We start from the raw sequence: 24,584 nt of genomic DNA on the forward strand, positions 1-24,584 counted from the left end.
ATTTTCTAAATGGGTCATGCTCACCCTACCCTAACTGACTTTGCACCTCCTCTTTACTCCAACTGGAATGTGAACACCAGTTATATTCAGGCTGCCTCAAATGTCACTTTTGTGCTACCTTCCCCAATACCCTGAGGCCACGTTAATAATGATCTTCTTTGTGCTCCCTATTATAGGAATTATTGGTATTTGTGGTATTATGGGGATTGTTTTAATCATTTTTAAGTCTTCTCCTCTGTAGGAAAGCAGAAAATAGTAATAATTTTTAAAACTTCCCGTCTCTGGGAAGTTCAGAGATTAGTTAGTGGAAAAAATAAACAATATAGGATACTCGGTATTATAAGCAGAGTTCTACATAAATAGAAAAAGGGCTTTTTAATTGTTTGGGACTTCAGAGATGAGATGAAATCTGAACTGAACCTTCATGAAAGGAATTTACAAATACAGTACAGGTGGGGCAAGGCAATCTAGAGAGAGGAAAAGGCCAGGAATACTTAGAGAATGAGAACAGGATGCTCTGTTTATGGAAGGGTGGGAAGAAGGAAAGGCAGGAGACAAAGCTGTGAAGATGAGTTATAAGGGTTTAACATTTTTACAGGCCAGGTTGAGAATTTCGGCAATTATATTCTGATATCCATTTGAAGCCATAGGAAGTTTGTGTGAGAAGAGAAGTGGCATAACTGGTTTTTATTTTAGTAAAGTCTGGCAATGATAAAGATGATGAATTGGAACAGGAAGACAGGTGGAAAGGGAACAATTAGGAGGATACTGCGGTAACAGAAGCACAAGATGATAAAGGCCTAAACTAAACTGGGTAACAGGAATGAAAATTAGAAGCAATAGGATTTGCTGAATAACTGAAAGAGGGACAGACAGGGCTAAGAGTGAATATATATTTTCTAGTTGGGGTGAGTAGATAGTAACTTCATTAACCAAGACAAAGAATAAAATTTGGAGGGAGAACATAGCTGCTTTATACATACAAAATTTGAGATCCCTGTGGGACATCATCTTTGTATGGATAACTAGATGGCAATTGAAAATATAAGTTTCAATTCAACAAAGAGACTGGGCCTGTAATACAGATTTGGGAGTCATGAGAGCACCTGGGAACAGATGAAATTACCCCCATGAGAGTAATCAGAGGGACAACTGAAAGAAAAAGTGCAAAAATAGTACCCTGGGAAACAATAACATTTTATAGGTAAGCAGAAGAATAAGAACCAGCAAAAATGGTTGATGAAGAGCAAGAGAGGTAGCCCCTAGAAGGAATTTAAAAGCACAGTAAAATGTCACAGAGAAGGTTAAACAGAATAAGAGAGCAAAAGAAAGCAAATAAATTTGTAATTAAAAAGTCAGTATCGGGAGTGAGTATATTTCAGTAGTTTAAGTGCCTGCTTCCCATGTATGAGGTCCTAGGTTCAAGCCCTCAAACATCCATAAAAAAAAAAAAAAGTATCAACTTTAAGTAGAATGTTTCATCAGAGTAATAGGGGCAAGAAACAGTTCACAGTGAGTACGAAGGTTAATGGAAAATGAGGAAACAAAAAAATGACCAAAAGAAATTAGAAATATTGTTGTATACTTCTATACAGTGTCCTGACACTAGGATATGGAGTCCTATTCCAAAATAGGATATTTCATAGTCAAATGACCTTGAGCAAGTTATTTAATCCCTCACCATCTCAATGTTCTCATCAGTGAAATAAGGAAAATAACAATAACTACCACAATGGACTGTTGTAACAAAAGTTTGCTGGGTTTTATTTTTGCCTCATATATCCTAAACAATGCTAGAAAAGCCAGCAACCCAAAAACACCAAAAAACGCAGACAAAAGCACCAAGAAATTCCTGTTCTCTCTAGTCAAAGGACCAGGAAAGAGGCAACCTAACAAAACAAAAAACTTTTAGACAATAACTGCACGGCACTGGACAAATATCACAGAAATAACTGTATTTCCAGTCCTACCCCCAAGAGCAAAGGCTAAATAAGTAGGGTCCTAGGCTTTCACGCTTGCCTGTCTGTATGAGGCAACCACCCCCCCCCCCACGCTGGAATGTTGTCAGTAAAGGTTGAGAAAAGAGTGGAATTTCATCACCATTGAGTGGTTACAAGGCTACCCCTGCAATGTCAGTGAAGACTATGTGGGGAACCTGGACTTCAATGTCTACCTGGTGGCAACAAAGCATCTCTTCCCTCCTCACTGGAATGGTGTCTGAGGAGGACTAGTGGAAAGTCAAGGTTTTTGCCACCACTCAGCCATAAAGAAGGTATCATCCACAGTGACAGCAGATGCCTCATGGGGAGCCTGAAATTCCCCATTCCACCCCCAGGAGTAATGAGGCATTCTTATTCCCCTGGGTGTCAATGGAGGCTGAGTCAGCAATCTGGGTTTCCTACCCACCTGCCAGTAATAAACAGCACCTGCACCCCACCCCCACCCCATCCCTTGGCAGGAGTGCTGTCAGGGGAGGCCTGATAAAGCAGAAGATTTAAATAAGATCCAGAAGCACATAAGCTAATATTCAAAATGTCCAAGTTTCGATAGAAAAATCACTCATCCTACCAAGATTCAGGAAAATCTCAGCTTAAACAGAAAAAGACAATTAAAAGATGATATATATTTTGGAATAATTTGGCAAGGATTATAAGGCAGTCTTCAGTTTTAAAAAAAATGCTTCAGCAAGCAATTACTAACACGCTTGTAGAAATGAAATGAAACAAATGAGAACAAAGTGATTCTCAAGAAAAAAAGGCTCAGCAAAGAAATAGAAGATATAAAGAAAAATCAAATGGAAAGTTTACAACTGAAAAATACAGTAACCAAAAATTAAAATATATATATACTAGATAAGCGTAACAGGAAAATGGAGAAGAGAAAGAATCAAAGAACATTAAGATAGAACAACAGAAATTACCCAATCTAAACCACAGGGAGAAAATAGTGAGAGGGAAAAAAAACAAACTGACCCAGGAACCTGTGGAACAATAAACAAGAACAGGGCTAAAAAGTACGGGAACTTACAGCTAGCTCAATAAGGCAAGAAAATAAAATAAAAGATATATAGATCAGGGAAGGAAATGTGGTTCAAGCAATCAGGCTCCCGTCTACCATATGGGGGGGTCCCGGGTTGGGTTTCTGGGGTCTCCTGGTGAAGGCAAGCTGGCCGGCGTGGAGAGCTGGCCCTCATGGAGAGCTGGCATATGCAGAGGCTGACACAACAAGAGGACATAACAAAAAAAGACACAGAGGAAAAGACAACGATAGACACAACAAACCAAGGAGCTGAGGTGACTCAAGTGACTGAGTACCTCTCTCCCATGTTGCAAGGTGCTGGGATCGGTTCTCAGTGCCTCCAAAAGAGAAAACAAGGAGACAAGCAGACACAGAAGAATGTGCAGCAAATGGACACAGAGAGCAGACAGTGAGCACAAGCCATAAGAGGGGTGGAATAAATAAATAAAATAAATCTTAAAAAAAAAACGAAGATATACAGATCAGAAAAGAAGAAATAAAACTGTCCATATTTACAGATTATATGATTATTTATACAAGATAAAATATTGCAGGACTTCCTCCCTCCAACCCAGACAATAAACACTTAAGATCTTTTCCCTACTATTTCATGTCACACCTTCCCCACTTCATTCTCTATCAATCCTCATACTCTTCATTCAATTTAAATATTTTTCATTAATTGCATTCTGTGTACAAAAGCACTCCCCAAATCACTATGGACACATGTCTCTTTGTGGCATATTATCTACAATTCTATAGTACAGTGGAAAGAGCACCAGACTAAGGATAAGAAAATCTGCCACTCACTGGCTATATGCCTTTAGGCAATTAATTTACCTTTTCTAAGGTTTAATTTCCTCATTTATAAAGTAAGAAAAACAGTATCTGCCTCACCCAGCCCACAGAGCTGTTGTAAAGATTAAATAATGTGCAAAGTCTTATAAAAATTAATCAGTGTCGGGTTTTTGGTCCCTCACCCAAAATTCATATGGTGGGGGGACACCTATATCTTTATACAGACCACTTGTGGTTTTAAAATACACTATCCTACTAGAATAGATACAATTTAGATTTAACAGTGTTAATAGCTTACACTGTTTGAGGTTTCGAACCCTACTTTATAGATGATTGCATTTAATTCTCATTGCTATCCTATGAAGTAAGTTATTATCATGTCTATCTTGTACACGGAGGAAAACTGCTATTTAGGAGAGTTTAAGTTGGTTTACCCAAGGTGGAAAAAAAAAATGAAAGGGGAGTGGTAGTAGAATGACTCTCTATGATATTGTCTGCCCGGCCCCACTGCCCTCATTCTCTTGAAACTGCCTACCCATTCTCATAGTTCTCTTGTGAACCAAACCTCCTTGTCCAGATTGATTAGTTAGAGGTGGACACCTGACTAATGCAAAAAGCAGACCCATACAAAATAGCATATGATCAAGTTCTTAACTAAATGAGGTGGATTATAAATACTGTAGTGTTTCAAAAAGGAAAATAATGTAACACTGTTGTGCTTACACTGGACTATACAGATGAGAAAACTGCTAAAGAGTACATGGGAGAGAACTCCAGGGGAGAGGAGGGTAGGGCCAGGATTGAGAGAAGAGGTGGGAAAGAGCATGTGACAAGCTAAAGAAAGTGAGAAAATCCACTCTGAGCAGAGTCTATTTGGGGGAATGGTGAGAATTAAGAATAACAGGTTAAGAAAAAGAAAGATACAGTATGTATTATATTGGCAACTGTTAGACTGTCCCCCTAATTCAAGAACACTGGTTTGAAATTTTGGACTTGGGTAGGGCAGCGATAATAGAAAGGAAAGATTGGATCCAATAAAGAATCCCATTCTACTTTCTCTTCCCAAGTTTCCAAGAAGTAATTTTAACTGTAATGGAACAGTGATTAAATCTATACAACAAAGGAAAAGCAAGGAATGAAGTGACTATTAACACTTGTATGGAACTATGGAGCTTTCAAATGAATTAATTTAATCCTCATAATTAAACCTATGAGTAAGCATTATCATGATTCTCATTTTTCAGATTAAATATATTCAGATTCAAAGAAGTTAAATGACTCGTCAAGTAAAACACAACTAAATGAAAAGATAGCCTAATGGGAAGCAGACGTGGCTTAAGCAGTTGGATGCCTGCCTTCCACATGGGAGGTCCAGTGCCTCCTAAAGAAGACAAAAAGACAGCAAGCTGACTCAACAAGGAGACACAATGAGAGATCCAATAAGCAAGGAGCAGAGGTGGCTCAAGTTATTGGGCACCTCCTTCCCACATGGGAGGTCCCAGATTCAGTTTCCAGTGTCTTCTAAAAAAAAAAGAGCAGACACAGAAAGCACATAACAAACAGACAGAGAGAGTAGACAGCAAGCACAAACAACTAGAGAGAGGAGAATAAAAAAATAAAAATAAATTTATATGCAAAAGAATGAAGGTGGACCCCACCTCACACCATCATGCTACCTTGTATCCATGACTATGAGCCTACTAGAAATGAGCAGAGGAAATATAATTAGCATGAGATGAGCAAACACCTTTAGGGTGGAGGATAAAAATCAGAGGAACATTTTGATTTTCTCCTGTTATCGAAGTAGTAAAATTCTAGCCCTCAAAGAAAGAACAGAAGGCATATATCTAAAACGCATTTGCTAATAAGATTGGGAAGTTAAATAAACTCATATGAAAGACAAATTAATTTAGGCAGTGGATATGGCCTAACTGATAAAGCTTCCACCTACCACATAGGGGGTCTGGGGTTTGATAACCAGGGCCTCCTGGCCCGTGTGGCGAGCTGGCCCACGTGGAATGCTGCCGCATGCAAGGAGTGTCACCCCGCGCAAGGAGTGGCCCCATGCAAGGAGTGCAACCCACCCAGGAGTGGTGTCGCCCACTCAGAGAGCTGATACAGCAAGATGACACAACAGAGAGCAGACAGAGAGAAGAGACAATATGAGACACAATGAACTGGGGAGCTGAGGTGGAGCAAAAGAATGATCACCTCTTTCCCACTCCGGAAGTTCCCAGGATGCAGCCTAATGAGAATATAACAGACACAGAACACACAGCAAATGGCCAGAGAGAGCAGACAAGCCGGGATGGGGGGACAGAAGAAAAAAGAAAAAAGAAGAAAAGAAAAATTAATTTGGAGATGATTTAAATTGATGAATGTGTATTATATTCCTAAAAACAAACAAGGTTCAGAGACTGGATATGATCTGTCCAAAGTCATACAACTAGTTGACAAGAGTCAAGGGGGCTTCTGAGGCCCAGTTCAGTTTTTCTTTTCACTATACCATATCTGCATCCTTGGAAACCAACAATAAGTATCTACTAGGTTGAGAGGTACTTGTCAAGGCAATTCTGCTTACGTCATTAAATCCCACACGATAGTACAAGGAATAATATAGGTATCATCATACCCATTTGAGAGATGTGATAACTGGATATCATAAAGGCAAATAAATAGCAAAGTCATTAATTCTTAACTAAAAAACCCATGGTCTTCAATGTGACAGAGTAAGTACATAGGGTGGGGATGGGGGTGGGGGTGGGGAATGGGGAGTGGGAGGTTTAAGGGATGATTCTACTAGTTATTGCAACCTTGAAGAGGCTACACTCCAATCAAAATGGCAGAGAAGCTTCAGGGCTCCATCCCCCACACAGAAGCTATGAACAACCAGCAAGAACTGGCAGAAACATCTTTCTCAAAGCTCCAGAACACAGTTAAAGGATTGCAGTAACAAGGCAAGTTCCCAATCAAGAAAAAGGCAATTTAAAAGAGGTAGGAGTCCAGGCCATTATTTATCCCTCCATAACCCACAGAATTTAGTGGGAGAGAGTGTAAACTATAATCCATGCTTACAGGCAATGCTCCAAATGTTTTCATCAATTGCAATGAATGTACCACACTGTATTTTTTTTCCCCTGGGCCCCACCCCTGAATGTACCACACTAATGAAAGAGGTTGTTAATGTGAGGAAGAGTGGGAGGTGTGGGGAGTGGAGCATATGGGAATTCCTTATTTTTTATCTGTAACATTTTGTATAATCTAAGTACCTCTTAAAAAAATAAAAAAGATACCTAAAAAATTAAAAATTAAAATTAAAATAAGAGGTAGGAGTTCGTGGCACCTTGATTGGCCCACCCCCATCCCTTCACTGGCTTGGTTCAGAACCAGTCTATGCTTCCAGAGCAGATCCCTTATCTCAGTTCTGGAGGAAGAAGAGTAACCTTCATACACATACTGGAAGAATGTTAAGTCTGACCAGATCTTAATGGTGGTGCAAACTGGAGTTTTTCTTTTTGGAATAATGAAATTGTTCTAAAATTCTTTGTGGTGATGGATGCACAACATTGTGATTACACTAAAAACCACTGATTGGACAGATCACTTTGGATAGATCACATGGGTGAATGTATCTCAATAAAAGTGCTTAATAAATACATAAATAAATATGCAAGAATAGCCAGAAACAGCAGCTATGCACAGCAGGGGAAGCATAGAGAGATTGAAAGGTAAAGAATTTTCTTGTTTTTGTTTATTAATTATCATTATTGAAATAATGAAAATGCTCTAATAATGACTGAAGTGATAAATATACAACTATGTGATTATACCAAAAACACTTTGGATGAATTGTACCCATTATTAATATGTATATATAAAATTGATTTGTATAAAAAAAGATAATTTTAGACAATCAGAGAAATGTGAATTTAAACTAGGAATTAATATAAACAAGGTGCTATAATTCTGTTATGTATGATAATGGCCACCGTAGCTGTGTAAGAAAATGTCTTTTGTGTTTTTAGAGATGTTTATCAAAGTGTGTAAGAGTGAAATGACCACGTCCAGAACTTTTAAATTTTGACAAGAAAAAGGATGATTAATGAAGGAAATGTGACAAAATTTTGCAAACTGCACAATATGGATAATGAGGATTCAGTATACCATTTTCCTTACTGCTGTGTCCATTTGAAAATTTTCATTATAAAGTTGCCCAAAAAATCCATGTTCTTTCTTTTCACTATAACAAGAGTTCTCAAACTTGAGAGTGTCTTAGAATCTAGTTCTCATGCAGAATCCTAGGACTCATCCCTAAAATTCTTGTTTTGTTTGTCTGGGCATCAATCCAAATTCCATTTTTAACAAGTTCCTCAAGTGAGTCTGATACAATCTACAGACTCATATCTGTAAATTATACACTTAGACTACTTTACCACAAATCTTTAAATATATCCAAAACCTTCATGGAAAGGCATGAGCATATCACTTACCTCGACTTCAAGCCTTACTTCACATCTGTGTGTTCAAAATTAGTCCTTTTCCTAAGACTATAAATTCCATGAAAGTGAGCACCATGTTCATTTTTACTTATCATGGTGTCCCCAGTGCCTATCAGAGAGCCTAGCAAACAATATACACCAAATAAACATTTGTTGAATGAATGCATAACAGCCAAGGAAAAAAAAGGAGTTAACTGTGATTCACTGTTTCAAAATTAGTTCCAGTAAATGACCTGAGATAAATGTCATGTTCTTGCCAAAAGTCAGTAAGTGTAGGAAGTATGGCTTTAAAAGGTTGTCCTACCTTTTAAAATGTGACACAAGTAAAAGACAACCTTTCGCCTATTTGAGAAATCAGACTTTGGATATAATCTGAGCATCTAACTTTCTACCAATTGTTTAGAAACTATAATAAAAATGTATTCTATATTTCACAATTGCAAACAGGGAGGGCAGGTATATTAGAAATGTAAACTACATGTGAACCTTTTAGGGGATATATAAATGAGTAACTTAATATCTACTTTTTCTATTTGAAAAGTACAAATCCCAACAGTCATGAAAAAACAAGTCACAAATTCAAAAGAGAGTAAGCACCAAAAATAAAAAATTTAGGGTGATCTTCCAAGGCTAACTGGAACTAGTTCCAAAACTAGCACTTGACTAAAGATGGTTCCTATTCTTTTATTTCTACCTCAACATCATTTAACTTATTAATTTTATTTCTCAAATAATAAAACAACACAATTTTTTAAAACTTCCTTTTCTTGAAAATATAGTGAACAAAGACTCAGAGAATTTTTAGAACCCAAAGGACATTAGCAATTATCTGGTCCAACTCTTCATTAGACAAATGGGGAAAATGAAGCCTAGATAAGAAAAAAGATTTACTTGGTTGCACAGAGTTTAATGGTAAAATAAGGCTCAGAATTTCCAGTCCAGTACTTTTTTCACTGAAGCATGCTGGTAACATACTCAAAAACAAATCAATATTAACCATTCTGAAATACAGTATTAGCTATTCACCTTCTTGTACATACATATGTGTGGTATCCATCAGGTATGCCCTGGACTTAAACTAAATGGAAGTACCTTTTATGGGGCTATTGGACTATACAGCGAGCAAATTCCATGTGCATTATTTCTTGATATGTGGGCTTTTTTCAAATATTACATGCTAGTCTCTAGTTTTCACCATATATACACAATACCAAAACTTATAATCATGAAATAAAACTAAACTGTAAAGCTATACAAAGTCTAATCTAAAACTGAGAATTTACTCTTTGTTCATTATAAAATTTTATATGTGGTTCCTTCTTCTGGATTAAAAACATTTCTGACTCGAGATTGATGAATGGTCCAATTCATGTCTCAGCTGTTACTCTGGGCTCCTCTCTATACACCCACAGAGTGCTTAGTGCAAGAGGGCCTTGCACGCTGAAACTATAAGATACATAACTGAAAGAGAACAAGATAACTAGATCTCCACAAACTATGAGTAGCTCCCAATTGCCTTTCACAGCATTCAAAACTCTTGGCACAAAGTAGGTATGTTATAAATCAAGACTAAATGAATAAATGATTTCCAAAACTCTCTTCTTCCTATTCTATTGTATCCCATCTATATGTTGTTTACAATTGACTCTGGTGCTTTAGAAACTTCAATAAAGCAAAATGAATTATGAATTAACAGGCATGGTTTAGAAACATCAATGAAGCAAAACTGGATTAATGAATTAATGGGCAGGGTTTAAGGTACCAAAAAAATTACTCTGCAATAAATATCAACTTCCAGCCCACACACAGTGACTAACAGACAACAGGAATACTATAACTATGACAATAATAATTACTATCAATTATCAAACTCTTATTAAATACAAAATCCTGTGATAATTGCTTTACTTATATTATTTAATTTAATTCTTACAACAATCTAATACTATACTATGTCCCCTTTTCCTGAAGATGAAACAAGCTTTAAGAGGTTAAAATAACCCACCTAAAATCATTTAGTAAGTATGTGGCAGAACCTAGGTTTGAACCCTACACAAAGATTTGCTGAATGAATGAATGAGTCAGGACAGTAATGAGCTTTTTAAAAAAAGTTCTTGTAACATATGAACACCGAAACGGTCTGGTTTGGTCCAAACTAACCAGATATGGAATAGATACTGGTAATGCCCATTACTCACAAACTGTGAACACTAGCAAATTTTCATGATCAAAGATTTCATGACCTCAGATCTTTTCATTCCACCAAAAGTAACATAACCCCTTATATGATCAATTTAACTGGCAGGTGTGCATGGGGATTATACAGCAATAATCCAGAATCAGGAATGCCAGTCAAAAATTTGTAATAATACAAGAGTAATATGGCACATGTGTGGCCTAGGATGCTCTAAAGTATACAACAAAAATTTCATTTGAGTGACAGGGATAGTAGTGTTGCAAAGTAGTAATGGCAAAACAGTTAAGTATATGAGAGAAAGCTTATTATGAAATATGAAGAATTCTGAGTGATAACATGAAATCCAAGTACAGACAACCAGTAAGTATTCAGATATTTAAGAGTTGAAATCAGACAAAAGACTAAAATTAAAGATTTAAATATCATGGGCATAGAGATGAGAGTAGTTGAAGATGTAAGAATGGATGAATTATCCAAGAGAGTGAAGAGAAAGGTAGATACTATAGGACAAAGACTAAGAAAGAGAGGAAGAGAAGTTAATAAAGAAAAAGCAAAAAGGGGAAGCGGACTTGGCCCAATGTATAGAGAATCCACCTACCACATGGAAAGTACATGGTTCAAACCCCAGGCCTCCTTGACCGGCGTGGAGCTGGCCCATGCACAGTGCTGATGCACGCAAGGAGTGCTGAGCCACACAGGGGTGTCCCCTGCGTAGGGGAGCCCCACGCACAAGCCGTAAGGAGAGCCGCCCAGCGGGAGATAAAGTGCAGCCTGTCCAAGAATGGCGCAACACAATTGGAGAGCTGACACAGCAAGATGACGCAACAAAAAGAAACACAGATTCCCGGTGCCGCTGATAAGGATAAAAGTGGTCACAGAAGAATACACAGTGAATGGACACAGAAGAGCAGACAACTGGGGCGTGGGGGGGGATAAATAAATAAATAAATCTTTTTTAAAAAAGGGAAAAAGGAAAAAACAAAACAAAAAACCACTGGACTAAGGAAGCCTAGGAAAATCAGAATTTAAAGTAAGAGTAACTCAATGATTAACACGTGAAGCCTTCCACATTCTGAAAAACTGAATAATAAGAAACGGTAGCAACAAATATGTATAAAGGGGACAGCACAATGTTAGAACCTGGTATGTACTGTTCAACTAATATTGATTCCTTTCTCTCCCCTGCACCCACTCATTGCTACACCTCTACTAGCTAAAAGAAAACAGGAAAGGCCATCCTCTTGTAAACTGGCATCTTGAAGCAGTGTACTAAATATGCTACAGGCATGATAGCTGTGTTTTCATGAAATGCATAACAAACTTCAAGATAATTATATCCCTAACCCTTCCTTTCCAATGTTTTCTGATTTTTAATTTAGGAATTGAGGAATCACAAGCATTTTTTCCTCTGGAAAAAGTAAAACAAACTCTCCCTTATTCTGTTTTCAGAGGTACACAAAACTATTGAGAAAATGTTACAAACTCTAGATACAAGCTCTAGATAAATTAATTCTACAGTAAGGAAACTGAGAAAAGGAAAAGAGCTCATTATAAAGTATAATGTAGACAGTAAGAAAGATAACCATAAGGATACTGGAAAGAATCTGACTTGACAGAAAAACGAGGATGAGTGATTTGAATGATCTAGGGAAAAAGTGAACGGTTTTCATATTAACTTAATATCTGATTAGCATGTATATTTTCAACACTTTTTATAATACGAAAATTGGGTTCATTTAGTTCTTTAAAAATTAGAGGTGTTCAAGGAAAAGTTGGATAGCCATTTATCAGCCATTTAATAGGGTTTCTTCCAGCTACCTGATTTTAGAACTACTAATGTTCATTACTAGTATCTCAACAAAAAAGCTGTTTTACAAGTAAGGTGGTTTAAAAAAAAACAAACATTTGCTCACAGTGTTCTGAACCAATAGATTTAGACCTTTCATTTCTCTAGTGGATCTAGTTATAGAGGTAGAAAATAAATATATTTTTTAAGATTACAAAAAAATCTAGAGTAGATTTGGCATATAAGTACTCACTAAGTATCAATTACATAAACAGGGGTCAAAATAAAGAAAGGAAAGGCAATCAAAGTGAAAGTGGCATTGTGCCTATAAAATATGAGATATAGTCCAGATAGGGAATAAGAACAAGACTCACTGAAAAATGCCAAGTTACCTGATTCATTTTGAATGGCAGACATAAATAAAGGAATACTCAATGATAAACACAAAATATCATGCAGAGATAGACACTACAAAACTGGAAAGAGGACTACTGATCTTCAAAGAAAAACTCAATTTTTATCAAGTTTAGATTAGTATGGTAATACAATATTAGAAACAGCAGTCAAAAAAATAGTTGTGAAACTAAAAAGAAAAGAGGACCAAGACTACATAGCGAAAAAGTTAACCAATCTATTGACTGTTTTTTTCCTTTTCAAATGCTCTTTTAAAAGTCTTGGGCTCTACGAAGACTGGCTCTCCTAACTCTGAAGGGCCTTGACTGCCTACTTCCTTGACTCTTCTTTGCTCAACATTCATCTTTTACCTTCTGTTCTCTCTCTACAATTTCTCCCTCTATCAGTTTCAACTTGTACCTCTATGCAAATAATTTCCAATTATGAATTCAGTTTCATATCCCCAGTAGTCTACAGGTCATTTCTTCATGGCTGTCTCACTATGCCATCAAGTACAACAAATCTAAAACCAAATATAAGTGCAAGGCATATTCTTCCAATCCTGACTTTGCTGTTTTCACCATTTTCCCAACAATCCAGGCTTAAAATTTTAGAATCATCTACTAGTACCTTTCTCTTTGGTTCCCCTTCTCCTTCCCAATCCTGCCAATCAAGATCTATCAAATCTTCCTCCCCAATTTTCATGTCCCAATTTTGTGTTTCTATCATTTCTGGACTATTACAATAATTTTTTTTTTAAATCCCCAATATCATTCTATATCCAGTCTATTTACACACTAATCCATCCCAAGTACATAACTAGCAGATTCATCTTCTTCGTTCATGGCTACAACATACTGAAGAAAATCTAAAATCTTTAGCCTAGCAATTGAATCTTTCACAACCTAACCGTAATCTTTCTGTTCCCCTAAACATGTCATGGCCAGTCATGTCTCTACCCCGTATCCATGTTATCGTCCTCTCCCCCTTCCCAATATCCTCTACCTAAGTCCTATTCATTCTGTATGTTCATGCATATTCCAACTCTCTCAACTTGGCGATTTCTTCTTTTCAATTTTCAAGAAAACTTATTATCTAAACCAATCATTTAAAACTTCACATATTTTCTCAATCTGTGAGACATTTTTTTTGTGTGTAGATATGTGAGATTTGGTCTTGTTTTCCTAAATAGATACGTTTTTTTGAGGAAGGAGTCAAAGACAGAAATTTCCTTACATCCTCCACATCTCTATTTGCTGAGGTTCCTACCAAATGAAGATAGGGGAAGAGGCTATACGACAGCTAAAGAAAAATAAGTTACTAAATTCTCCCTGTAACACCGCTTCATGAAGATCAAACAGTAAATTAAATCGAAGATATATGGAAATTACGTAAAAAGTAAAAGGAGAGGGAGTATGAGTAGTTCAGAGTTTGAGCTCCTATTTCTCATACAAGGTCCCAGGTTCAAACCCCAGTGCCTCCTTTTAAAAAATAATTAAAAAGAGAATTACACTTTTTAAAAACTACAGAAATTCCTATTAGAAGATGTGCTCTAATTTTTTCCACTTCTCTCATTCAATAAAATGTTTTAAATTGTATTAATCAGCAATATTCCTTGCTGTTATTCAACATAAAGAGCATCCACAATGTGGGTAAGACCTTACAAGTTCTTACTTCATAGTTAAGAATGCTGAGAATAATGTTGAAAGCTTAGGGGAGAAACTATCTTGTAAAACCATTCACATTTAAATGTAAAGATTCTACAAGGAATGGGACTGGGACTGTGTAACACAGTGAACCATGTGGTGGAAGATGGACCATGGTTAACAGTACAAATATGAGAGTGTTCTCTCATGAACTATAACCAATGTACAATACTAATATATGGTGTTAATAATAAAGGGTGTATGGAAAAAACATGCCAAATGTAAGCTGTGGACCACAGTGGTAATTGACGATCTTTCATAACCCTAACTAATGCTCCACAACAATGCAAGGTGTTGGTGGAGGGGTGTTTTATGGGAATTCTACACGTTATGTATGACTGTTTTGTAACCTCACAACTACTCTAATAAAAAATATATATTTTAAAAAAAAGTATATACAGGTATTTAGTGAAACTGAAATGCATGTTAATTTTAAGCAACCTGCATAACTTCCAGGTTTTAAAATGGTATCTTTCTCTGATTTGTATTATTCACTTAATTTTAATTCCAAATATTATGTATTATTTCTAATATTAATTCGCTGAAGACAGTTGTAAAATCCTATACATAGACATACTCCCTGAAATTTTAGAGATTATGTGGTTTCGGGCTAAAATAGAATTACTATATAACTTTTGGTTGTTCAAGAAAATAAGAAGAAAATTCAAAAACAAAATTTGTAATTATTAGTATCAGGGAAAATTGAGAAAATTTAAAAACTCCAATTATTTACTGATGTTTTTATATGCAATCAACCACCGAAAGAATTTTTAAATGGGATTTTGGCTTTTCATGGCATAGAAACTTTTTTAGAATGTTTAAAAAGTGACAATGGTAAAGACAACTATAATCAACAATAACATCAAAGACGTTAGTACTGTGATAACTGACCTGTCTGTACACTTAATAGTTCAGCAGACAGTTAGTTCCTTCATAGTCAAGTCACTTATGAAATTTTGGCTTAAAAATAAGTTCAATATTAATTCTTTAGGAGCTGAATCTCTGTAAATGGAAAGTAATCTTTTCATTAGACTGTCAAACCGATCAGGAAAATTAATATTACTAAAACTGCCATTCCAGAAACTATTTACATACTTAATAATAACTCTGACCTGAAAACTTTTTATACGATGGCTGCAATAGTAGTTTATAAGTATCTTTGTGTACTGATGAACTGAGTCAGAGCTAAAAGTTCAGACAGTAGTGAGCGCAGAGCCAAATGACAAACAGGGCCACGCCGTAAGATTTGACTGATTCTCTAAAATTCTTCAGTTAACAGAAATCTGTTCTCCCCGAGGCGATAGTGCACACCTTAAAGCTTTCTTCTGCAGATAACCAGACAGGAGGCGAGCGCAGGGCAAGACCCACAGAACTCACCGACAGGCAGAACCGAACGGCGCTACTCACCAGCAAACAATCCGAGTTCACTTCCGATTTGGGATCCCGCAGCAGGTTGTCGATTTTTTCAAACCGAGTCTCAAAACTGTCCCCAGTCGACATGGTGCGCTACTGCGACAATACCCTTGCACCCAGCACCAGCAGCGGAAAGCAATTTCAACCAACTTCCTCCGCGGTGGGTTCGCAGCCGCCGGGCGGAGGAGCCGGAACCTCAGGGTCACCAGGTGCGCCCGGTTCCCCCTCCTTCCCCTCACTGAGGGGATCTCCACTCTCCGGACCCCGGGCTGGGGGCAACAGCGACCCACAGCCGCTCCGACGCCCAAAGTCGCATCCCACCCGGTAGCCCCTCACGACAGTCGACAGCGCCGTCGCCACCAGCCTCGTCGCTCCGGCGAAGCGCTTCAGCCTAGCGGGCCCCGGCCGCCTTCGCCATGGAGGGTTCCCCGTCCCGAGATGCCAGGAGGGGCGAGAGAAAGAGAAGCAGGGTGGAGACTCCCTCTGGGCAGCAGGGGAGGCAGAAGAGGAAAAGGGAAAGCGAAGGGCGGGTGAGGAGCTGTGCCAGCTGCCGCCGCCGCCGCCGCCGCCTGGGCCACCGCCGGGCCCGCTCCGTTCTGAGGCGCCGTAGGCGATCTAGTCCCGCATCCCGGGCTCGACCTGGCCCGGCCCGACGCCCCGATCCGCCTCGGCCGACAGCTGGTCCCCACGGGACAGCTCACTCTCGCATTTTGTCCCGTCGCTGCTGGGGATACTGCCGCGGTGTCCGGCGGGGCAGACAGGGTGAGGTCGGTGCCTGACGGGAATCTAGCAGAGAGGAAAGGCTGGAGAGCAGACGCTGAGGAAGACGAAGTCGGGTCCCGGCGGCTGCTGATGCGGGAGCTTCTGGGAGGGGCTGCGGTCCCGGCCGGGGAAAGGGCGAGTCGCGGCGGCGAATGCCTGGGGGGGTGGGGCGAGGGGGGCCGTGAGGGACTAATATGTCCGCCTTCCTGTTCAAACAAACGGAGACCGCCGGCGCGGACTGCGCATGCACGATGCGGCTGTTGGGAAGGGGAACTAGTCCCTCGCCCCGCGCGCGCGCGCACACGACGACGCCCTCGCTGGGCGGTGCCGGGGCGCGCGGGGGAGGCGGGGCGCCCGAGGTCGGGCGCGCGGGCCTGGAGGGAGGCAGCGGGGAGGAGCCGAGAGGGTGCGGCTTCGGCTCCGCCCTCGGTCCCCCTGGACCCGCGGAACCGCGCAGGACTTGGGAGCCGCCGCGGCAGTCGGGGCGGAGGCGGAACTCTCGCCACCCCTGTCCTGGCAGCTACCCCAGCTCTCTTTCCTCTGGGCTGCAGCCCGTCTGGAGAATTCTGACGAAAAAGAAAGGGCGCTTGTTATTTTTGTTACTGTAATTATGGAGGTAGGTTCTTTTTGAGGCAAGATGCTTTTTTTTTGTTTGTTTCTCAAAAGTACTTCATCATTTATTTGCCCTCGGTGAGCTCCACTAGCCATCAACAACGCAGTGTGGAAATCACGAAGCAACTTAGTGCACGGCCCTCCCAAGCTGAGCGTGTGTCAGTTGCACATTAAAATACTGACTCCGGAAGATGCAGTCGGTAGAAATCAAGCTCAATTTAATTTTTAAAAGAAAAAATTTCATAGGAAAAAAAAAGCTATTTTTAAGTGTTCATACCAGTGCAGTCACTCAGTTTACAGCTCCACTGTAGTTCTCACTTTGATTGTAATGCTGCCATATCAACTTCAAAACATCCAGTGAGACTTAGATTTTACCAAGACTAATGTAGAACATAAAATTAATGGGCATTTCCTCCTAGCTCAGTTGCTTCATTGACTGTGGTGTGTGTAAGGGTGAAAGACTTGTTACTCAACCCGCTGATAATGTGCTTTGCAGCTTAAGCAGTAAATCTACCCTAATTTATTTTTAATCAACCTTTATTTTTTGCTCTTAAGTCCAATAAGACTAAAAATAGAAAACATGGACGTTTTATCTCACACTGGACAATGCTACAGATGAACCAATTGTTTTTCTCTGTAAAGAACACTGAGCAGCATCTGATCAGGAGTAACAAAAATGTTATCTTGTTTGAAAAATGTCCATTTCTGTTTCCATTTTATTAGGTATCTAAGAATTATTTAGATATAAAATACGCTATAAACCAAGATAGGAAGTAAATCTTCACAAAAATCATAGCAAAGGAAACTAAACGAAATTCAGGTATTTCATTAAATGTTTTTACAGTGACTTTTCTTGGCTCCAGTATTTTAAGTCAGTCATGTGAATTAGAATTATTTTTAAGCATAGTGCTTAAAATAAATCTGGCAATTGCCTGAAAATAAATTTCCTAAACCTTGAATGTCCTCTTTTATTACCATTTTTAGGTATTCTTAAGAATTTTGTTGTTTCTTTGAGAACTGTGAGCATTATGTTGATTTCATGTGGACATATATGAAAAAGTGTTAAGTAGTTATGACAATAAATGAGTGGCACTGGTAAATATGTAAGTGGGATGAATATCCAATCTGACAAACTACTGGAAATATATGGGGGGCTTGTATATATTTACAAGGCTAGTCTGATGATTTTAAAACACTGCTAATTGTCTTTTTTACCATAAAATAGATGGACTCTATATATCAATGATTTCTTTTTAACCATGGAATAGAGTGGAATCATATGATATCAAAGTTCCCATCCAACTTTAAAATTCTTTTGTCTAATTGTGACTAACCTCTTCAAAAGCATTATGGATATTTGAGATCCTAAGGCCAATGACAAAATACTGATACTATGTATAAATATAATAAGAATATTAGATCAATTACACATCCTGAGTGTTTAGCATGTGCTACGCACTACTCCATGCATTTTACATAGTAGCTCATTAAAACTTTAAAAAGATCTCTGCTCTCGTTATACCATATGGGGAAACTGAGGTTCAAAAAGACTGTGTTACTTGCTGAAAATCATGACACAGTTACCAAGGTGGCAGACCCAGATTGGTAAAGAAGCAGTCTGACTTCAGAACCCCTAGTCTTAACTACTGACTATGCTAACTCTATTCAATCCTAACATAGGAACAAATATTTCACAATTGTATTATTTACATTACATACTTAAATTATTCCGTGTTAAAGAGGGATTTATGGAATTTATGATTTTAATGAGGTCTAGAGTAAAAAGGACTTTGACAATATTCATTGTCACTGGCTCAACTAGAAGTTTCCAAACTCTGGGTCTAACAACCAGCGGAAGTACTCAGTGGAGTTTTTACAACTTGTAGCAAAATGAGAAGAATAAAGTCATAAAGTAAGTTATCATAAAGTCAACAGTTCTAATTTAACAGACTGTCCTTCAGTCTGAAATTCTCTTTACTACATTTTTTAAAAATTAATATAGTACCTTCTTTGCCTTTGCTACAAAAGTACTATAATATTACTGTTAACTATAGTCTATAAGTTACATAAGTTTTATTTCCCCACGTACCACCATATTCTTAACACCTTGTAATAGAAAACGTTATTATATTTGTATTATTAACCACAGTCGTCATCTACCACCAAAATCACTATGCAAGTACATAAGTAATTTATGTCTTAATTTGTCTGCTTTTTGAAATTCAAACATCTGGGAACTGTAGATGTGACTCATGCTGGTGCCTAATGAAGAAGGTGCAGTGCTAAAAGAATTTGGATGAGGCATATTTGGGAGAAATGATGGAAAAATCAGAAAGGTTTGTAGACATCTGTATAGTGAAAGTGTAAGTTTAGCATCTTTTGCTTTTGATTAGTTGGTCGGGAATAGACTCAGTTTAATGTTTATGGAATTTCTTTCATAAATATTGGCGTGATAGCTAGCCTCCAAAGATGGCCCCCAATGAACCTTGTCTCCAGTATTCACACCCTTGTGGAGTTCCCTCCCACATTGGATCTGGGCTGGAGCCTTGTGACCTGCTTTAACCAAAAGAATGCAGTGAAAGTGGCACTGTGCCAATATCAGGCCTACATTTGAGAGTGCCTAGCAATTAACTTTGTGTGCTCTGGAAAGTCCAACTAAACTGAGATCACCATGGTGTAAGGAAACACAAGCTAACTAACCATGTGAAGAGGTCACGAGAAAACAAATGAGGAATCCAGCAGACCTCGAGAATAGAGGCCTCAGACTTAGGACACAAGTCAAGCCGTCCCAGCAGCCCCCAGCCCTTTGAAATGCCCCAAGTATACCAGATGGAACAGGAACAAGATGATCCCTCCAAGCACAGCCCACCCAACAGAATTGTAAGCAAATAATGAAATGGTGATTGTTCTGAGCCATTGCGTTTGGAGTAGTTTCTCAACTATTAAATAACCAACACTGTTAGATTTTGAAAAAAAATTATAAGTAAATGTGTATATAGATCTATGCTGAATCACCTTTATAGGTTTTTATATTACTCAGTGTATGAGGAAGCTGTCCACAATGGAGCATTGTAAAGGTATGACAAATTGACTCATGTTTACTGTCTTTACTTCAACAAAGCCTTTGGGGGGAAAAAAAAAGGTAAGAGCTTCCTAAAGAATGCTGCTAGACTTTTTAAATTATTAAATTACAAAGTTATATTGCCATATAAACACAGTTTTACCTATATGTTTCTATTTTCTCAATTTAATGCATATAATCATGTCTTTTCTGTCTCTAAAACATAACAAAAATGCAGGTACATACCATAAGTTGCACATCAATTGTATTTCAGTGTCATAAATTTCATGTTATTTCAAAAATGCATACCACAAATGTGTTAAGAATGTGATGTGGCTAAGTTCCTATAGAAACTTCAGCTAACATTTCCCAGAAAGTATGATACTTATTATGTTTAATATAGCTTTCCAAAAGGTCATTAAATTTTTTAAAATGTAGAACAACTTCACTTGATTTTGAACAACCTTAGTAAACAGAAAATTGTGAAAATTTAGGTTTGGTTCCGTTTTAAGATGTTAGTTTTATATGATTAATATTTACCCAAAAGTAGTTTATATGTACATATTTCTCTAGATCTTAGGATTGAATCAGGAGAATACATTCCTTTAGCTTTACTCATTTACAAATCCACCAAGCTTTTCTTTTCCTGATGCAGGGTATTCAGGCTTGGGAGTAAATGTATTTTGACATTTTTAGATCTGCTACAGTCTTGATGTTGCCTAGGCAGAATTGGGCAGAGGGGCATCTAGCAAGATTGCAGCAAGGAAAAGTATAGGGCAAGCCATGAGCACAGAGTGCCCTTAAAGTTTCTCCTGACTCACCCTGGAAAGCCTTCTTATAACATCTGTTTTTTATTTCTTAGAAGCTGCTATTCCATTCAAGTGCAAAAATACTTGCATTGACCCTAGGAACAGAATGAAGAAACAGACGGAAAACAGATTCCTGTAAAACAATTACTCCCACTGCTCTTTGCTGTTTTGGGGACCCTACTGTTGCACATTCACAAGGCCAAGTATGCAAGTGGCCCTTAGGCTTGTGCAATCCCTGGTGGGTGGGCGTGACCATAGTAGGAGAGGGTAGCACAAATCAGGGAGGTAAGGATAGGTACACATAGCTCAGCTCATACTCTTTCTCATCTTTTGCAACATCCACCTCTCTAAATTTTCCCCTCCTCCCTAGCACCACTCCACCAAGTTTCAAGGCTACGTGTGCTTTCTGACTCACTGCTTTTTAGGTTCTTACATCTTCCTCTTTAGGGCCCTTTAAATTGGTATATTGCCTCCCCCCCCCCCCCCCCCAATCAGTGGCAGGCTTTTCACTGAATATCTACTTTGTTTTATTCTCACAACTTTTACTGCTCATCTCAGCTCCAATCTTATGTCTCATACCTAACACCTGGAATGTATTTCTGACATTACCATTTTCCCTCCCCTCTGTCCCATTATTCAAGTATCTCTGAAATCTAACATCTTCCCCCAAATCTCTGTAACTGGAAAAGAGACACTGATTCCTCATACCCACCCATCAATATAAAAATATTGCCTGTAAACACTCTATATACTCTTTATTAATTACCGTGATACTTTATACACTTTATCCCATTTTTATTTGCAGATAGTGTAAATACTGCGCCATTTGAATTCATACATTTATTTTTGGTTTGTGTATTCTCACCATTGTTCCTTCATCCATTCCCTAGGGTATAGGCAAGGACTTTAAAAGAAGCATGTTTTTCTTTTAATTATAAATATAGTGCAATCTTATTTTTTTAATTTTGGAAAGTATGGAAAAGTAATACAGAGAACAAAAACCACCCATATTCCCACAAACCTAATTACAATTACTATTATATAATTGGTGCTTTTCTTTTTAAACTTTCATTTTTTATGCAAAGGTTTGTTTGCTTTATATGCTATATGTACATTTCTTGTATCCTGTTTTTTTTTCCAGTTTATATAAGCTTATAAGTATATTTTACCCTAACCATTTTTTTTAAGATTTATTAATTTATTTATCTCCCCTTCCTCCCCTCTGGCTGTCTGCTCTCTGTGTCCATTCGCTGTGTTCTTCTGTGACCGCTTCTATCCTTATCAGCGGCACCAGGAATCTGTGTTTCTTTTTTTGCATCATCTTGTTGTGTCAGCTCTACGTGTGTGCGGCACCATTCCTGGGCAGGTTGCGCTTTCTTTCGCGCTGGGCGGCTCTTCTTACAGGGTGCACTCCTTGTACGTGGGGCTCCCCTACGCGGGGGACACCCCTGCATGGCAGGGCACTCCTTGCGTGCATCAGCACTGCTCATGGACCAGCTCCACACCAGTCAAAGAGGCCCGGGGTTTGAACCGCGGACCTCCCATGTGGTAGACGAACGCCCTAACCACTGGGCCAAGTCTGCTTCCCCCTAAACTTTAATACCTGCATATTAGTGCATTCCAGAAATTTACCATAGTTTATTTAACCTTACTCTGTTCATCCTATCACTAGTGCTGCAAAAAACATCTTTTGCATAAAGTTTTTGTTTATTTGGACTTGACTTAGGAATATTCTCAGGGCCAAAGCTTAATGCTTTTGATGTATTTTGCCAAATTGTTTTTCAAAATGGTAATGTGTCTTTTTTTTTCATCCTTTCTCTAGCACCATGTTCATCATTATTTTAATCTTAGCTCATTGTTGTATTATTTGTATATCTTTGATTACTCTGATTTTGAATATTTTTCCATGTATCTGTTGATTCATTGCTTTTCTTTTTCTATGAATTAATTTGCTTATGTTCTGTGCCTATTCATCATTTAGGTCCTAGAATTTTTCATATCTGTTTGTATGAGCCTAAAAACATAAAGATAACAATTTTTTGTTTATTTTTTAGTTATGGATGTAATTTTTTAAAGATTTATTTTATTTATTTCTCTCCCCTCCCCCCCCACCACCCCTGCCCCCATTGTCTGCTCTCTGTGTCCATTCACTGTGGGCTCTGTGTCCGCTTGCATTCTCGGCCGCACCAGGAATCTGTGTCTATTTTTTGTTGTGTCATCTTGCTGTGTGCTCTCCATGTGTGTGGCGCCACTCCTGTGTGGGCTGCACTTCAATGTGGAAAACACTCCTTGCGCATGGGCCTCCCCTATGTGGGGGGACACCCCTGTGTGGCACGGTACTCCTTGTGCACGGTAGCACTACATGTGGGCCAGCTCACCACACAGGCCAGGAAGCCCTGAGTTTGAACTCTGAACCTCCCATATGGTAGGCAGACACTCTATCAGTTGAGCCACATCCACTTCCCTGTATTTTTTTTTTCTTGACTCTCAGTAGTACTTTATTGGCTTGGCTTATTCAACTCTCATCATACATACTTGATTTTTGAATATTTTGTGCTGTGCGGTATTTTTGATAACCAAAATGTTTACTTCTTAAATTGTGCCCAATCTGTACTTTTTCTCTAGAATTTCTTTTTTTTAAATTTATTTCTCTCCCCTTTCTCCCCCCCAGGTTGTCTGCTCTCTGTGTCCATTTGCTGTGTGTTCTTCTGTGACTGCTTCTATCCTTATCAGCGGCACCAGGAATCTGTGTTTCTTTTTGTTGCGTCATCTTGTTGTGTCAGCTCTCTGTGTGTGCAGCACCATTCTTGGGCAGGATGCACTTTCTTTCGCGCTGGGTGGCTCTCCATTCAGGGTGCACTCCTTGTACGTGGGGCACCCCTACGCGGGGGACACCCCTGCATGGCAGGGCACTCCTTGCACGCATCAGCTCTGCACATGGGCCAGCTCCACACAGGTCAAGGAGGCCTGGGGTTTGAACTGTGGACCTCCCATGTGGTAGGCAGACACCCTATCCATTGGGCCAAGAAAGTCCTTATACCTTTCAAAAGTTTGATATATATTTACTTCTATTTTCATTGATTCTCCCCACCATAGTTTAGTTTTATAAATGTTGTTTATAGTTCAAACTGAAATGTATACTGATATATTGAATAAGGTGAGAATCTAATTGCAATTTTCATATTGCTAAACAATTCTAGTAATGCCATTTATTAATAAGTAAGCTTGTCTTTCCCTATTGATTATTGTGCCTTCATTATTATTATAATTAAGTTTTATACATTATTATATTTAATCCTGAACTATCCTATTCCATTGAAGTTATATTTATTTTACTAGCATAATAATATAACTCTAATTATGTAGTGTATTTTGATAGCCAGGAAAAGCCAGTCCTCTCTTGTTACTCTTAGAAAGAAAATTTTACCTAACCTGTTTTCTTACATATGATTTTTAAAATAATTTTTCGGGAAGCAGATGTGACTCAAGCAATTGAACTCCCACCTACCACATGGGAGATCCTGGATTCA

At 38.5% G+C, this 24,584-nt stretch overlaps 1 protein-coding gene across 2 annotated transcripts in view; it reads right to left on the minus strand.

Moving 5' to 3' along the window:
• The window catches only part of ROCK1 (Rho associated coiled-coil containing protein kinase 1), a 185,687-nt gene extending 168,759 nt beyond the window's left edge, over window positions 1-16,928 (minus strand). Inside the window, exon 1 of one of the 2 annotated variants that reach the window (XM_012521871.4) lies at window positions 15,805-16,928. In XM_012521871.4, the coding sequence (XP_012377325.2) occupies window positions 15,805-15,897 (93 nt within the window). In that variant the 5' untranslated portion in view covers window positions 15,898-16,928. The remainder of the gene's footprint in view (window positions 1-15,804) is intronic. The other variant, XM_058277515.2, reaches the window with a different exon arrangement.
• Between the last annotated feature and the right edge of the window lie 7,656 nt (window positions 16,929-24,584).

The sequence above is a fragment of the Dasypus novemcinctus genome, chromosome 16 (genome assembly GCF_030445035.2).
Source record: "Dasypus novemcinctus isolate mDasNov1 chromosome 16, mDasNov1.1.hap2, whole genome shotgun sequence".
NCBI lineage: Eukaryota > Metazoa > Chordata > Mammalia > Cingulata > Dasypodidae > Dasypus > Dasypus novemcinctus.